This window comes from Temnothorax curvispinosus, unplaced genomic scaffold (assembly GCF_003070985.1).
Source record: "Temnothorax curvispinosus isolate PA1 unplaced genomic scaffold, ASM307098v1 QBEX01006326.1, whole genome shotgun sequence".
In the NCBI taxonomy this organism is placed as follows: Eukaryota; Metazoa; Arthropoda; class Insecta; order Hymenoptera; family Formicidae; genus Temnothorax; species Temnothorax curvispinosus.
In genome coordinates, this window is record NW_020216106.1 from 416,094 (window position 1) to 433,312 (window position 17,219).

A 17,219-nucleotide genomic window follows, 5' to 3' on the forward strand; every position below is an offset into this window, starting at 1 on the left:
GATATTTCATGTAAGATAATTTTCCATTTCTTTGCTTATCTGGATCTTTCTTCTGAGAATAGTTTGTTCCTAGAAAAACGAGCATGATATGTATGCAGCTATGTGTTACAAGGACTCCGGCTGTTTATATTGCCAGTTTAAATAAGGAGAGATATTTGTAGAAGATCCAGATTTGACAATAATTTCTCTTTTCCAAGCGCACACTAAAATTTAAACTAAAGCATCTAATTCCGAGTAAAATTTTAGAATGCTGGGCACAGCTCAATAATTAATATAAGAATTTAAATTAAGAACGTATGCTACGTTTTAAGATTACTTACAGATAATTTTAGAAATTCAAATTACGTTTAAATCTCTTCGGATTATCAAAGAGAAAAACAATAGCCAAAACGTGCACTAATTCTCGTGACCATATGTTCGCAGGTGGAGTTTGCCGCGGAAAGAATCAGAATGGAGCTAATTGAGGCGGCCAAAAGCGGAGCGGCGGGTGCCGCAGCTTGGGGAAAGATGGATTTTCACTGTCGCGAACCCAGAACCACAGATCCGATCACGTTCACCACCAGGGACTCGCATCTCGTGAGTAATGTCCTTAATCAATACTTGTATACGCACACTCATGTTGCAATGCTAATTTATAAAAAGGAAAAGCAAGACTGTCTCCTGGAAGAATTTTTCTTATTCTAAATACAGTAAACCTACAGACATATGAGAAATGATTTTCTACTCTTAAAATGTCGTAAGTCTTTTACAGAGATTTGATAAAAATTTTCTTTAAATCGATGCAGCTTTTAACGCTTCTCCTTTTAGACGAATGTGAATCCACATATTTTATATATGATCTACATTAAACTTAAAAGCTTACAGGATATTTAGAACAGAGAATCAAATATGTAACAGAGTTTTTGTTACATATTTGTGAATCGAACGTATCTGCACCATTCTGGAATCATTGTTTTTGCTCAAGAATGTAGACAGAGCCGCGGCAGCGCGGCACTTAAATGCACGTGTCTCTTAAATAATGCAAAGGAGAAATACGATCCGATTCCATTATCGAGTAGAATCGTGACGATGGAAATATCTGATTAAATCGGGAATGCACTCGAGGAAGTTTTTTGCGCGAGTCAAGCAAGCTGCAAATAGCCGTTCGAAGCAACGGCGCAGCTCGCTTTCGAGTTTTCGCGAATATCTCCGAAAGTAGCGAGGTCAAGGAAACTTCGTGAATGTCCTCGTTCTAAATTACCATAGGTCTTCTTGACTTTTTTTTATATTGGGGGGCGTATTTAAACTCTTGCACATAGCGCGCGTAGTCGATTGCCGATGCGCGGTTTGTAAGTTCCGCGGAAAGAAAAAGAACAGTAGAAGAAAAATATTAACCAGGCGTATAAGCAAATACATGATCCAATACATGTAATTAATTACCTGAAAAAAGTACACGTTTTTTAAATCACATTATTGAGGTATATAAACATAAAGAAACAAAATGAGAGTACGCCATGTAGGTTTCATACTTGAAACTGTCTCTAACATACCAAAACTTCGATATTTCGTTCTTTTCTACCTATGCATTACTGCTGTACAGCGATATTAATGTTTTTTCGATAAAGCACTGTCGATAATTTTCGAGCACATCCCTCGCCGATACTTATAAATAGACGCAGGTTACCTACGTATAAAATTTTCAATTCTTTTTAAATACTTTGCAAGCTTGAGAATCGATTCTTTGAATGTTACCGACATGAAGAAAATTCGACGTAATACGCCGATTTTCCTCGTTACAAAAATTCTTGTAAGTCTTCTCTTTTGTCGTATCCCCGAAGACACTCGGACGTGTTCTCGCAGAGTATTAGAGCACTAACGCAAATGCTGTGCGCACCAGCGTCCTCTTATGCGCTTTTACAGGCCACGAAACACCGTCGTTACCATTGCAAATCCTTGTTACACCGGCCATCACGGTGTCAAAAGCCAAGAGGACGAGGGCAAATGTACGTGCCCTCTAAAAGCGCATTTCGCTCTCGTGCAGGAACTTGTTTATGAGCATGACCGTTCTTGCATTGCTCTCCATCGCCGCGGTTTACGCAGCCGGTGCATTAGTGTATCCGTTCTAGGATACGCTCTTTTCCCCTTGTAAGTCCAAATGATGCGGATCACCGCGAAAGCACGACGCTCGTTGTTTTCTGTATCAACTATAATGCAATATAGGATATTATTCGCAAATTATGTAATAATTTATATAAATGTAACCGACCTAGAAAAAAATCATTATTTAATCGGTTTTTCTTTAATTAAGTAATATTCTTGCATTGCTTTAGATAGACAGAGCTCTTTAAAAGTTATTTATTTTCGGTAGTTAATCACTCGGAAACTATTGATTTATTACTTTTCTTTAGGAAAAATTAATTCCAAATAAGTCACTGAATTCGTAATGAAAATTAAATTTGGCATTTGTAGTTTTTGGTCACTCTGTATAAACTTCAAGCCACTATATATTCTATCGTGCAGCTTTTTATCATGCATAATGTGCACACGATAATAAAGCCAGCGCACGTGATCCTCTGCAACTGCTTTGGGTCATCGAGATTTTTAATTTAATAAGAAATTACTTTCACTTTTTTTTTGTACTTAACATACGTATTATGTACGATATCCATGAGCTACTTTAATGTAAAATACACCGCACCATTACTTAAAGTTAATGAATCAAATCAATGCTTCCGAGCATAGGAATATAATAATTAAATTATTATATAATATTCAATATAATTAACCATATAATTCAATCAGGATGTATCTTAATGTAGTCAACGAGATCAGATAATATTTGATTAAATTTAAAAACGTACTTAAAATATAGCTAATATACGTATGAGTAAAATATATCAGAGCCGATTATAAATAATACAATATTTTGTACACGCATCTACTTCTACAATTTTTTAGATACCGGGTTGAAGTTTTGCACACAGTTTTATCATTTATCATTAAAATTACACATTGTAATTTTAATAAGCGTATAAAAGATCATCTCCATCAATAGCGCTCGTTTGCTCAATACGATAACGCAATCGATATTATCTTCGATCACCAGATAGTATCTACGCATTATACTCGTTACGGCGTGCAGATGGTTATTCAATGCACTCGCATTCGTGGCTCAGTTATGTTATAATTAATATCGATATCGGCGTACAAGTGCAATTATCTTCGGCGCGTCCCGCGCTTATAATCGTAATGCTGCATTTGCACCAGATTCCTGTCCATTTGGCAAGGGAACGTATATAAATTATACGAATGCCGGTATTGTGTTGACACGTTCATAATTAGATCAAAGGCTTCGATGTCTGCTGCGTTCAGATATCGACGTTACATCTCGAGTTACTTTCGAATCAAGGACCAGGTCACGGCCGGGCGGGGATATATTTTCGTATATGTATATATAATACTCGCAATACTCACGATGGATATTGCATTTGCAATGTTCTATATCCAGATTAAAGCGCTGTACATTATTCCATATGAGCATATGTATCAGCAATAAAATTGAAAAAGAATTTTTCGCGATGAAAATTTTGCTAGTTTTTTCTGTTTTAAGTGAATTAAATTTTCGAGGATCTCGCAAATATTTAACATTTGAAACGTTATCATTACGTATGTATACGTAAATATATTTAAAAACTGAAATTAATTATATCTACAATATTATTTTTTTACACGTACAGATTTGAGAATCGATTTATCGCTTCATTATAATTACTCATTTCGTAAATTCACGATTTCTTTGCCCAATGGGTCTTTGATTCTGCATGTTTTCCGTTTGTCGCACCTCATTAATTTTAGAGTTCATAGGATTTTAAGGATCATCGAATGACATTTTACTGCACATATCCTCGTTCGCAACCGTTCGCGACATTTGAAAATTAGTGTTGAAACATCACAGCGACCACACGGTGGACTATTTTAAGGTAGTAATTAGTAGATGAGATGTCTGCGAGAAACTCCCAGATCGAAGCGCTCGTTTGCTGGATGGCGCAGTAGTCCAAGCAAACGTCAATGCAGACGTTACAGTGGTTACATTTTAATTATCGAGAACTGCTACAGCCTTGCTCGGGTGTCCTCTAAAGTTATTCCCAGATTCGTCGAATATACTAGTATTGAGATTTTATCGTGGATCTTTCATTTATATTTCTTACTATATTTTCCAAAAAACTTGTTACAACAAAATATGTATATATAGTATGTATGTGTACGAGAACATAACAAAAAAACTATTACTGCTCACTAATATCGAAATAGTTTGAAGTTATATAAATTTGAAGTTATTTACATATTAATTTAACCGTGAAAGGGCGCCCGTCGTCATTTATAGCTCGGTTATTTTAATTGAAACTCGTTATACTCGAAATTACTCCCATCGCACAGTATCTGCATTATCGCATTATCATATTAATTCTGTCATTTTCATTTGTCAAAAGCAAATTGTACATGCTATTAACAATTAAAAATGACATTTTATCGATTTTCCGAGAAGTAATTCTTTTCGGGGTATTACAGAATTATAGTACAAAAATTTAAGAATAATTTGAGTGAAAAACGTGAATATAATTATCTTATGTCATTTAAGGTTAAACTAAAATCGATATTGTTATGTGGCGAACACTACGGATTACAACGACAATGCAAAAGCGAAAAGGGTTTTGACATAGAATTTTTGTTACATTTTGCGGCATACGTACGGCCGCGCGCAGTGGGTTCTTGTTCCCTCTGCTGCATTACGTGCACCGAACACATTTGCAGTACGAGCGCGTTGGATGTATCGCTGTTGTTACACGCCGATTTTCCTCGTCTACACGGCAACGCGTCCCTGATTTATTCTACGGAACTTCCCGTGTTCGGCCATCTAATGTACCATAGAGTCATATAGCTATCCCGTTGCACACGTGGCTACATGCATCAGCTAACTACGAGGCTGCACTTTTTCATCCGTCCATTCCCTTCCAGCTTCCACAAAATTAGTGTCGTTAATAACGCACCTTGATGTATAATTAACGCAACGGGCAATTTCCATAAAATAAATGTTCAATTATGGCTACTAATTTTTCTAATATTGCCAAAATTAATGATTTTTATAACGAATATTGTTCTTTATTTTTCTTTGAAAATTATTAATACATAGTTATTATTTATACATAGAATATACATAAATTGTGTTAAATTATTTTTTTATTGAAGAACTCGTTAAAAAAAACGTATAGTTTTACATGCCACAAAGTTTGCCTTACGTGCCTGCATTATAGATCATGAAAATTCGTTGTCGAGGAAGTCGAAAGCTGGACGTCCCGATTCACTTATTTACTGCAGCAACAGAGCAAGCGCCATTAGCGCAAAGTTAATTCCAGTTAAAGTAGAAAACTCGCAAAATTACCGCCGAGCTGGGCAACATATTATTAACCAGCTTGCAGTCGTTTTCGCAATATTACATGGTTGCTTGCGGTACATGTTATAAATGCAAAATGCACAGAATGCCAGCAGCAGAGTCATTCTTCAAAAATTTCTTAGATTTAATTTACGAGTGTAGGATAAAGAAGCAACAAACAGTAAAATATAATTCTACTTGTAGTAAATTATGAGAGACTCTTTTATACAAAAAATATCTAACAATAAGTATTATTCGTGTTACTGTTACAATTCTTATGTCAGAATGGTCCAGAAAAGATAAAATACTAATCTGAAAAGAACGAAGAGAGAAATAAAACATTTCGCGAACGTTTTCTTATCATTTGTACAAATATACGATATTTCAAGCATCCCAGCGATGTAATAAAATTAGTTAAAGTCTTGCAAACGACAAAGACTGTCTAAGCTAACTGCATGACGTCAATAAATGAAATTGCTTGTGTTGGCCGGTTGTGTCAAATAGTCAAATAAATTTAATCTTGTATTCCGTTGCCACAATTCCCGTTTTCGTCTGCGTTTCGCCGCGAAATACAATTTAATAATAAGAATTGTTTCCACACGCCACAAAACGACGAAGCTAACGTGGCAAAAATCGGGCGCCCCATAGCAAGAACCCCGGAAATGCTCGGCCGACCGGGAATGCACGGTATGCCTTTATAAGCAAAACACTGGAATCTCCAGTAATCCAATTAGGCAAAGACGCGCGAATTACCGCGAATCCCCTTTCTCGGATTCACGCTTGTTCCTCGACACAATCCCTCTAGCTTCCCATTCCCCCGGTTAACTCGAGAACGATTCAACCTCCTATTTTGCCCCTCTGCCTATAAACGGCGGGGCAAAAAGCTTATCGAGTCTCGAGTGACTCTCCGGATTTGACGAGTGCGACACGTTTGTTATCGATTCAAAGCAGAATGTGGATTTTACACCTCAGTTACACAGAAAAACCACTGATCTTTTTTACTGGAGATTTGTGTAACTCAATCTGTATTTTCTTTTTTTACATACTTTTTGTTAATTATTTAAGTCGTACAAAGTGATAGATATTTTCGTTTAGTATCTTATATCTAAATTATACAAGAACGTTGAAATTATGCTGCCAAGATTTGATTTAAATAATTTTGAAATATACTTCACATCAATTGAATTTCTTTTTTTTGCATTTCCTCTGTTTCCACTCGAACGAGACATTAATCCCATCGAGATCAGTCCGTGCAGCAATCTCGCAAAGATCTCGCAGCATTCGCCTCCACCGCAAAGAAATTGAACAAGCATTTATGATTTTATTCCGTGGCTTCTCACGCGCTCAGTTTTACGCTTGGCGATTTACGATATCATTTCTATCAGAAAGGTATAGGGAATCAACCGTGTCGCCGTTACGATGGCGCAAACGTTGTCGTTATTCAACGAGATTAGCCCTTCGGTTTCATTCTCTCCAGTATTCTTTTTTTCCTTTCTCTCCCTACATTGGTCTCACTCTTTCTCCCTTCTCGACCGCTTTTGCTCGTCCTTTCCAAACATTTTCGCCCGGATAGACGACGAATCTCAGCCGGCCGGAAAATATACGTCCCTGCTAAATAAAACATTGTCGGGGCTGGGTGCGAAGTGCACCGCGAGGATAAATGGACGAGAAAGCTCGCGACGGGGTTATATCTGGGAAAAGTGTCGGGAAAGAATAGTACGGGTGTACCGCTCGTCTCGCCTATACATCCCTGATTTCTCCCTGTCTCTCCTCCTCACCTTCTTCTCTCTACGCTTTCACGCGCGTTTGCTTCTCTTATTCGCACAAGTTTCCCACAATGCACGCGCGATAAGCCGATTTTATCTTCGCTACATATTGAGGCTTTTGTGCCTTCGGAACAACGATATTGCAATTAAGCCGCGTATCATCAAAAGTTCACTCAATTATTCTAGAACCTTTGTGTATATTGTTGGTAATTGCATGTTGGTAATGCTTATTGATTGATGTTTCATGCATTCGAAAATTTTTCTCTTTATAGTTGCTATAAATAAAGTTATTGATTTAAATATTCTCACCTTTTTTTTTCAAAAAAGTTTAAAAAGCTATTTTCTAGAAAAAATATATTAGTATTTAATGTGAATAATTTAGATAAAAATTGATGAAAATTCTGTTTCTAATTTAATTAAACGAATGTAATGAACCTTCTACATCAATGTAATAATGTACATAAAAATTATTCAATTAAAGATTATGAAACGTAACTTATTAAAAAGATCTGTTGAGTCAGCTAAATAATACTATACTTTCACGGATCATGCTGCTCTTTTTAAGTAATTACATGTTCGCATTGTGCAATGTAGGTGGTTCACCTCGATCGATAGTTACCTCGTGATACCGCGCTTGATCGAGAGTTACGAGTCACGATTCTCGGTGGGTAAATCCAGGCCGCATTCGTAAATTTTGCGCGCAGCTCGGGCGGATATAACGATTTTCAGGGAAATTATGATTTCGCATTTCGTCGACAAATCGACGCTTTTGATAAATCAGTCAATAACTCGTAAAATGCTCTGTTTCTTTCAGTCCGTTGCATAATAGGAAATTCTCCAATAAAACACTCTTCCTTCCTGAGTTATGAAGAATACTCGAAACTATTTTCCTCAAATCTTTTATTTAACAATGAGTAGGAAGAACAACTCTGACAAATAAATCTTATTATAAAAGCGATCTTAAAATAGGTCGCCAAGCTTTAGGAGTGCACTCTTTGACAGATTTTTTTCTTTAAGAAAAGTTTAATTGGACTCTACAGTTTTTTCATAACTTTTTAATTTTTAGCATTAAATATTCTCGAAGTCCACTTGATACTAAATCAAAAATAAAACTTTGTTATTTATCATTAATCCGAAAATATTTTTCGCGTAAAGTCTTTTTTATTTCCACTTACTTTTAATTCGTAAATTATTGACATTTGATTATTTTTATCAAAATAAAAATTTATACGGTTATTTAAAAAGATAAAATATGTTATTCAGTAATTTAATTTACTTGTATCAAGAGGAACACTTTTATCTTTTTTACAATAACCCAATTTCAAAAATAGTTATTTTTATACAAATTGAGTGAACCTGATAAATTGTACTGTATTATTGAATTATTTTATTCTAAATATGTCTTGACTCAGAAATACCTGACACACATGTACAAGATACATGTACGTTCAAACACAGAGAATATTATTTTATTATTTCATATTAATAAATCACTTCCTCTCCTTGAATTCTGACGTTAACAGCATTTCTAAATCAATGCTCCATTTGTTTCTTACGTTCCATCTTGATCTTCCTTGAAGGACTCGCAGCCGAGTACCGTACGTCCCTTTCGTTTCATAGTGCCAGCAATCAGGACGGTTGTAAGACGCTCCTTCCGCCTTTTAATTAACGCGCCAGCCGTTTTCGGTACTGCTTTAATTAACCGAGTGAACTTCTCTAGAGGGCGACCGAGTTTCAAGAATTAATAAGCGCGAGTGTAATGTTTACAGGTAGCATAATAATTAATTTCTACGGTGACTAAATTTTGCGACATTGTCGAATGCGTTGCGAAACGTTATTCAAACAAGGGATATTAATTTGTTGAATATATTTGTCGTTAATGATATCCGATATATTATTCTAATTGAGGAGTTTATTTTGAAACAAGGACAGTACGCATGTACAAGCTCTTTACAATTTTAATACCGAATAATATCCATTTTCTAAAAGTATTAAAACGGTTTGAGAGAGAATAAACGCACTTTAATTAAAAATCGGACGTACAAATTAGACGCCAAATGTCAGAAATTGAAAAGTATTATAATAAATATTTATTCTTTCATTATGTTAAATAATGCTTTATGGATAATGATATTTCTCATGTGGGCTGTAAATGATACGCTACAGCGCTGTTGTCCCACTTTGGGATATAGGGCGATAAATTTATTCATATTATTTAATAAATAATGTTATGAAAACATGGTCTCGTATTGTCTTCGATTATTAATGAATAGCGGTAAATTATCATCGAACTCTCTTCATTAAATGTTCAATAGTCTTTTTATGCATATAACGATTTTACTTGCATATTATGTGTTGATTATAATTCACTGATTAAATTGTAAATACATCTGTGAGGAGAGCGCAATACAAATCGCTCGGGGAAGAAAGAACCAACCTGAAATCTACGTGTATGAGTTGACGTGTACAAACTACATTTATCGGTAACGATCGCTCCCGTTCGTTAATTAAACATTCCGCGATGTTAATTCTCAACCTCAGTCAAGTTTGAAACTCCGCAACGAAATAAAAAACCTCGCAATTATATTGAAGTATTTTGTGTTTAATTTACCAAGAAATCAGTAGCGTTCTACGCCACTTGAGGCACATTTGTAACTTTACGATCATCGTGGAAAGACGCGGAAAATCGGCGAACGAAGAAAAGGATGCACGGCGAAATTTTCTAAAGACCTCCGCGCAAAATTGGCTGGTATCTGGGTTAAGTCGGATCCAGGTATATTTTCTTATTCATGTGCGTGCTCGTCGAATAATCCGGCATAATCTGTCACGAAATCGCTAAGCCTCGAGTAGCTCGAGCTTACGTGACGTCTCGAAAGCGTCTCAACGAGAGATGGCCGCGATATTAAATCCCAGCACAGGTGTATTTTATTCCACCGCGCGGTATACCGAAGGTATTTCTCGTGTACTTTAGATTCGACTCCGGAATGCTCATATATTTCCGTCGATGTTTTGGTTTTTAATATTGAGAATCTTGATGCCGGGACGTATTAATATCGATCCGATCGTTATCGCTTTCACTTTCCCGCCGCGCCGTACTTTCATATCACGTTGCTCCACACATTAAACTCATCACGTTATTTACGGACGGGGAGCGCCGTCATTCGTTTTCCACCGGTAAATTTACTCGCGCTCGCGTAATTTCGCGACGCTCTCATTTTGTGCGCGAACTCTGCGGCTCGCGCTGCGGAAGTTTTACGGGTATTCAAGACGAACGCGTGTCTCCTCATATTTATGACAAGCACCTTAATGCCCGGGCACGATGTGCCGACACGAACCCCCTGCTACGGGGACTTTCAGCGACTTACTCCTCTCGTTATACCGCCCGAAAGATAATTCTCGTCTTAAAGTGACGCATTATACCCCGCGACGTGTTTAACGATGCGCCTTATACTCGTTTCGTTCCGGAGACGGCTCGTTGCGCGCTCCGCCCTACAAAAGGTTGCTTAGAAAGGAGCTAAGTGCGCTTGTCGTGCTTTCGATGGTAGTAAAAATTTTTAACAAAGTATTCTTCATATAATTTAAAACCGCTCTCTTTTCCGCTAATTCAACAACGGGAAAGTTAGCAAAAAAAGAAAGCGATATTTCGTCATGTATTTTTTCGCATACTTCTACATTTCTATTCATGATACTTGTATAAATCGAGACACGAGAGGGTGTTCTTTAATTATATTTTCTCAGAAATATTTCAACCTTAATTTTATGTCAGTTCTTCGTTGATTGCTTTAAAAATTCAAATTTTTCTCAATATATCGCTATACCAGTTAAGAGTGTTTCAAAAGTAACTGAAAGTATAATAGTAAAAGTTTGACTCAAATCTCATGATATGCATATCTTTTTGATGGGCGCAATTATATTCGCAAGGGTTACTGCGTCAACCCTTTCTGCAAAACCTCGCGAACGAAAGTTGCGCTACCTCCAAGGATTTATTCGCCAGGGATGTGCTCAACAATGAACGTTCTTAAACTACTGTTAAAAGTCGTACTTACTTTTATACCACTCGCGAATGAAACTTTATAGTCTCGTCCGCAATTTATTCGTTCACAAAGCAACTTGGCAGTCAACTTATTTAGAATTTAGCATTCGACTCTGCGTAAAGTAAGAAGTTAAAAGTTTAAATGAGAATATATGTTAAATAGTCGCCTTCTTTTCGCCTTCGTTTCGTTTGAATTACGACGGTTTTATAGAACGCCAAATGCGGAAAGGGGAGATAAGATCTCGCGTCATTCAAAGCAGATAGGCTCGAAAATTAATTCCTTCGTGGGAATATTCATATAGGAGAATATATCGGTAGGAAATTACGAGTATCTCTCTCATAAGTCTAGACGAAAATGAATTTCCGAGATCGACTGTCAATGTCGCTGTCAGTCACGCGTCCCGGCTTCCTTCCTCCCGTCGAAAAACGAATGGCGTATACGAGAAATTCATTTGAAACGCGGCAAGAGACAAATTGGTAGAAAAGAACGAAATATTGAAAACGTCGTTCACGCCAAAATACATTCTCCGACTTTGCAATTTTCTCTCACGTCGTGAAACTAATATTGCGATGTGAATAAAAAGGAAGAAAATCAAATTTTAACTCACACTTTGCAATCTATGTATATAATTATTTTCTTTTTACTTATATTTTGCATAAATATGAAATCAGCCATTATTTTATAAACACCGAAACAATGTATATTTTCTGTTTCGGACTGATACACGCACTAAGATTAATTGCGTAAATAGAAGCGATTATTAGCATTTTTCTGACATAAAACTGGCACCGACGGTTAAGAACCATGCACCACGCAATGAACGCATACGTCGCGCAAAAAAACGCATGCGACGCCGATCATTCTAAAATCGATTCTCGATGTTGCTGACCCTCGTGCGCCCACACGTGGTCGAACTTGGGCCAACGCACGCTATTGGACTGCCATTTTAAAGAAGGCCGGAGCAACGGCAAACAGGCGACTCCACGGCGCTTTGGTCACCTTCACCAGCCCAGAGTCCCACCTGGTAAGCCTCAGTATCCAAAAGCTTGAAAAAAAAAAATCAGCAAGTGAAAGAGATGAAGCTGAGAGCTCAGCTCGCGAGCTCTCGTTTGGCCCGGACACGCACCTGTATATACCTAATTGGCTAACTTTCACGCGAGAACTTAGCTTCTTAGAGAGGAGTGGTCACCAGAGCACCTTCTTCTTCTTCTTTTTCTTCTTCTTTTTCTTCCTCTTCTTCTTTTTTCTTCTTCTTTTCTTCTTCCTGTGATCGATCTTCAAAAAGATGCTGAATAGTGACTGAAATATAGAAAGATGAAAATGTTCAAATATATTTCAAGATTTTCTTCGGAAATACATATGTATAGACGTGTGATGTCACAATATAAGATTAAGAGAATTTCTTGTTATTGAATTTCTTGTGGCATGTTGCTGATTCGTAGATAAAACAAAAATACCAAACGTGCACGATACTGTTTCTTATGACGATAATAATGGTTTCAAGAAAACCGTGTTTTCTCTACGAAAGAAACTTGTACAATATTGCTCGGTTTAAAAATACTACAAAAATACTTATACGAGTAACGTATAAATTTTGCAATTCACGAATCGAAAAAGTAACAATTTTTTGCTACGTACAATAAAAAATTTTTAATAACTTAATTATGCTAGATTTTATGAATCGTTCATTTTAATTGTGTTAAATTCATAGTGTAATAATTTGATAAAATAAAATAATAATAGATAAATGACAATAAAAAATGATAGGAAAATTAGGCAAATTAATGAAATTAAATTTAAAAAGTAGGTATATGTATTTATATTATACAATATATTATTGCAATTGCTACGTTTATAATTATTCGCTATCAATATATTATGAATTAGTAATTCAGTTATTAATATACGGATATTGTGAGTCTCGTATACATATAATTTTAGAAAGTCACGTAGGATATTGGAACGATTGAATGTTTCAATATTTGAATGCATCTATCCTATTTATTGATACGACTCTCATCCTACGTCCAACTTTATTATTTCTATTTCTGCTATTCTCTTTTCTCTTCTCTTTATTTCTATCAAAAAGACACGCAGCTTGTGAAAAGGATGATTGATACGACACAGAATCTTTTGCTGAGTTTGTGAAAATCTTTAAGACAACAGAGAGAAAAAACGAGAGAGATACTTTGAATCGCTATTATATATTACATCTATAAACAATAAGATATTTAATAGCTAGCTGCTACGAACGTATATGAATACATAATTTCAAAATGTGAATACATAATTTCAAGTGTTGAATCTTGAATTATAATTAACAGCGTATTCTGTTAAACATTCAATTTTTCCTTTAATCGTCGTATCGAGATAATCCTTTTCATGAGCTCTTTCTTGAGAATGGTTAGGAGATCAGCCACAATATGTACATAGCTCACGCGTGAATATAATATACGCACATAACACTTAAGCTAGCTCTATAGGTACACCACTGGTCATTGCACATGCACGCAACAATCTACGTTCCTCTTACCATCATCTCTGTCATCAACGTGATCTATAATATTTTTGCACGCGTATGATACGATCTGATTCGGAGCTAGACTGAATTTTTTTGTTATTTCTCGAAAGAAAAAGAAATATTGTTATTTCCTTTTTTAAAGAAAGAAGTAAAGATTGCAATAAAAGTATTTTCCGCACGAATTTATACATTAATTGTCGATCGCGACTCGAATCAATTTTATCTACTTTGAAATGACTGTGAGCGCGATTCATAAAATTGAATTTCTCGGAGAGTATGATTAACATTTAACAGATTAAAGCTCGTTCTGGTTTTAACCGATCGGTAATGAATAGCGGATCATTTCATCGAATCATCCTCTCTGCCTCACGGAATGAGTGATCAATGAGCGTCTGACAATTGCCTTTAGCTCGAGCACCAAGCTGCATGAGGAAAGGAGAACGAACGAAATGCACCCGCCTGCATGTTGACGCCAAAAATTACGTCTAATTGTATTTTCAGGACGAAAGAGCAGATCGACGTCGATTGGCCCCCCCACTGTTACCGGTTATGCTGAAATATATTTGTTTTACGAAAAACATACACTAAGAAGCAGATTGAATTGAGTCGAGTCTTTTAAAATTATAAGATTTAATATTACAAATCTTAAAATGTTTATCTTAAAATTTGTAACATAATAAATTGTTACAGACTTTATAGTTGTTACGTTTATTCGTAATTGAATTAATCTTTACGTAATTATTAAATTAATTTTTGTCTAAATATATAATAAAACAGACATATTTTTTAAAACCATAGATTTAAATATGTACAATTATAAAAAAATTGTCTACATCACGTTTATTCGATACGCTTTATAATTGCAATGCATATAATTTACATTGTAGCATAATAAAATTTAATAAAGTTAATATGCAATATAATAATGAATAATGTAATTATAATAAAAATTGGAAAACACTTGGATATTAAGTACAAACGTGTAGACATTTTCTTTTCTATTGTTATATTTATAATCGCGAGATAAAAATAATCTGTAATAAATTATATAGACCAAGCATATAGACAAAAGATATTTAATACATATATTATCATCGATTATATTATTAAAATATATATATAAGTGGATGTAAAAATATTAATTAAATTAAAGGTTTCTACAGTTCATGGAATTTACTCCATTATCTAACAACGTTGTTAGAAACTTCGAATCTGCTTCTAACTAAGTTACACAAATATATCATACTGTGTCTACAGTATTAATCACTGTATCAGCATTACTCGGCAACAATGGGAAAAACGCGTTATATTATTAATATAATAATGTCTATCGAAAAGATACGGAAAGAGAGAGAGAAAAAAATATGAAGTGTGTATGTGTATGAGAGAGAGAGAGAGATGTTTCAAAAATCGATCGAAATATACCATAATCAATAATAAATTCCAGAATCAGTCTCAGCCCGTCTCACAGTCGTTTCACACGATGCAGACACGCAACATACACATACGTAACATGATCGTGTACACGTCCCACTTTGTTTCTCCCATCCCTCGCGAGTGAGATCGCCCTAAATTCTCGTCTATTTAGCCTCGTCGTATATGTATGCCGCGCACACTAACCACGACACCAATATCGTAACTCTTGCGCAGCTGCAACACGGTGGGGCTCTGGGTAAGAAAACACTTGGAATAACTTTGAATATATATTTTTCGATTACTCCGTGCCAAAAGTTCCTTCACCCCACCTCATTCCGGCAACAACCCCCAGGGTACTCGTCTCTTGCCCTATCTTTTTTCTCTTTGAGATTTCTTCTTGAACTTATGAGATTATATTATACACGTTTCTTTTATCAATATATCTTTGAGCTGCGAGTGGACCTTCTTTTTAAACCTGAATCGAACATGTTTATTTATTTACTTAAGTATCGATACAATTGGCAAATTTCTTTACCAATATTTGATTCTTCCAATCCTTTTTACACTTAATAAATTTTGACTTATACTTATCTCAAATTTATTTTAAACAATTCTTAATTGAGAATTAAATTTAGGATCTTATCCATAATTTTACATATCATATTGTAACCATAATAATCATGCACAAGAAAATAATGTTACATTACTTGTGAATTATAACTATATGATACATGTAATTACATGACTGCACACATGTGCTGATTTAGATTACTTCTCATAGATTTTATATCTAAGTCTGATTCCATCATCTTCTGTATTATACGACATATCAAAATTATATTACATATATACACAGTCAAAAATTTAATGTCCCAGAAAGTTCACTCTAAATTTTGTGTTAAAATAACTCATGCATTGTGTTATTTTTTACAGTTAGAAATGTTATTTTAGTCGATATAACATTTCTAAATGTAAAAAATAACACAATGCATGAGTTATTTTAACACAAAATTTAGAGTGGACTTTCTGGGACATTAAATTTTTTACAGTGTATAGTTCTGTTCTAAACTTTGCCGTAATTTATAGATCGCTTAAAACGAGCTTTATGCCGAAATATGACATAATTCCTGCTTCTCTTGGCCAATATTCAAATGTGTGTTAAAAAGTGTTAAAAGAAATCCTTGTGCTCCCAAGTTTTAGGAGAAGTCCCGTTTTTTTCCTTCGACTCATTCTTCTCGAGTTGTCTACGATGTATTTCAGGATTCTTGATCGCTCGCGAGGACCTGCTCTTCATCGTCGATGGAGCTTGCAGGTGAGAGATCATTTAATCGATCTTTTGAGGCGGGATACGAGCCCCGAGCGTAAACACTTGACTTTTAACAAAGCCACCGTGTTACGGAGCACGACACAGTTACTGCGGTTGTAAGCCGGGCTATAACGTTTCGCGCATCAGACTTGGAGTAGCTTGCAGGAAGCAGCTTGCGGTTTCTGAACTCTGGATAGCTTTGCTCGAAGCTCGACAGGCAAACACAGAACGTGAATTAATATGTACAAAGGCTGTCATGTGTGACGTTTAAAATAGCGGATAATTGAACCGCCAATCGCGTATATCGTTATCCTGATTATCGTTATGAATTAGTACATGTTATATCAAAGTGTAACATTTATTGCCTGCATTCCGCGTACGTCATTTTGATCAGTTACCTTTAATTACTATTCGGACCGCTCTGTCCACGAGCAGTCGGAATAATTCCATAATTTAATTTACAATTTCAAAAAAAGAAGTTCAATATCTGTCGCATTATCTGAAGAGGTTGTAATGCTGTATGAGTCATGAGCTATATTGTCCTACCGTGAGATTCTCCTGATAAAAATTGCGATGCATCTTTAATAACCTACGAGCAATTAACATATGATGAAAGTGGCACAGTTAGCTAGTCCGGCATAATTAACTTCGCAATGTACACGACTAGGACGAAATAACTCGACATATAATCGGACGAGCGCGACGATTAGTTTAGATGAGTACGCCAGACGATCCACGTTGACGTAGTTGGGGAAACTAATCAGCC

The 17,219-nt window shown here is 35.7% G+C and overlaps 1 protein-coding gene across 5 annotated transcripts in view; it reads left to right on the forward strand.

The window, feature by feature from the left end:
• Nucleotides 1-17,219, forward strand: part of LOC112455712 (neurexin-1) — a 202,097-nt gene that overhangs the window by 127,418 nt on the left and 57,460 nt on the right. For 3 of the 5 annotated variants that reach the window (XM_025017815.1, XM_025017816.1, XM_025017817.1), the window contains 2 exons: nucleotides 424-576; nucleotides 12,163-12,234. In XM_025017815.1, coding sequence (XP_024873583.1) covers nucleotides 424-576; nucleotides 12,163-12,234 — 225 coding nt within the window. The remainder of the gene's footprint in view (nucleotides 1-423; nucleotides 577-12,162; nucleotides 12,235-17,219) is intronic. The other 2 variants (XM_025017818.1, XM_025017819.1) reach the window with 1 other exon arrangement.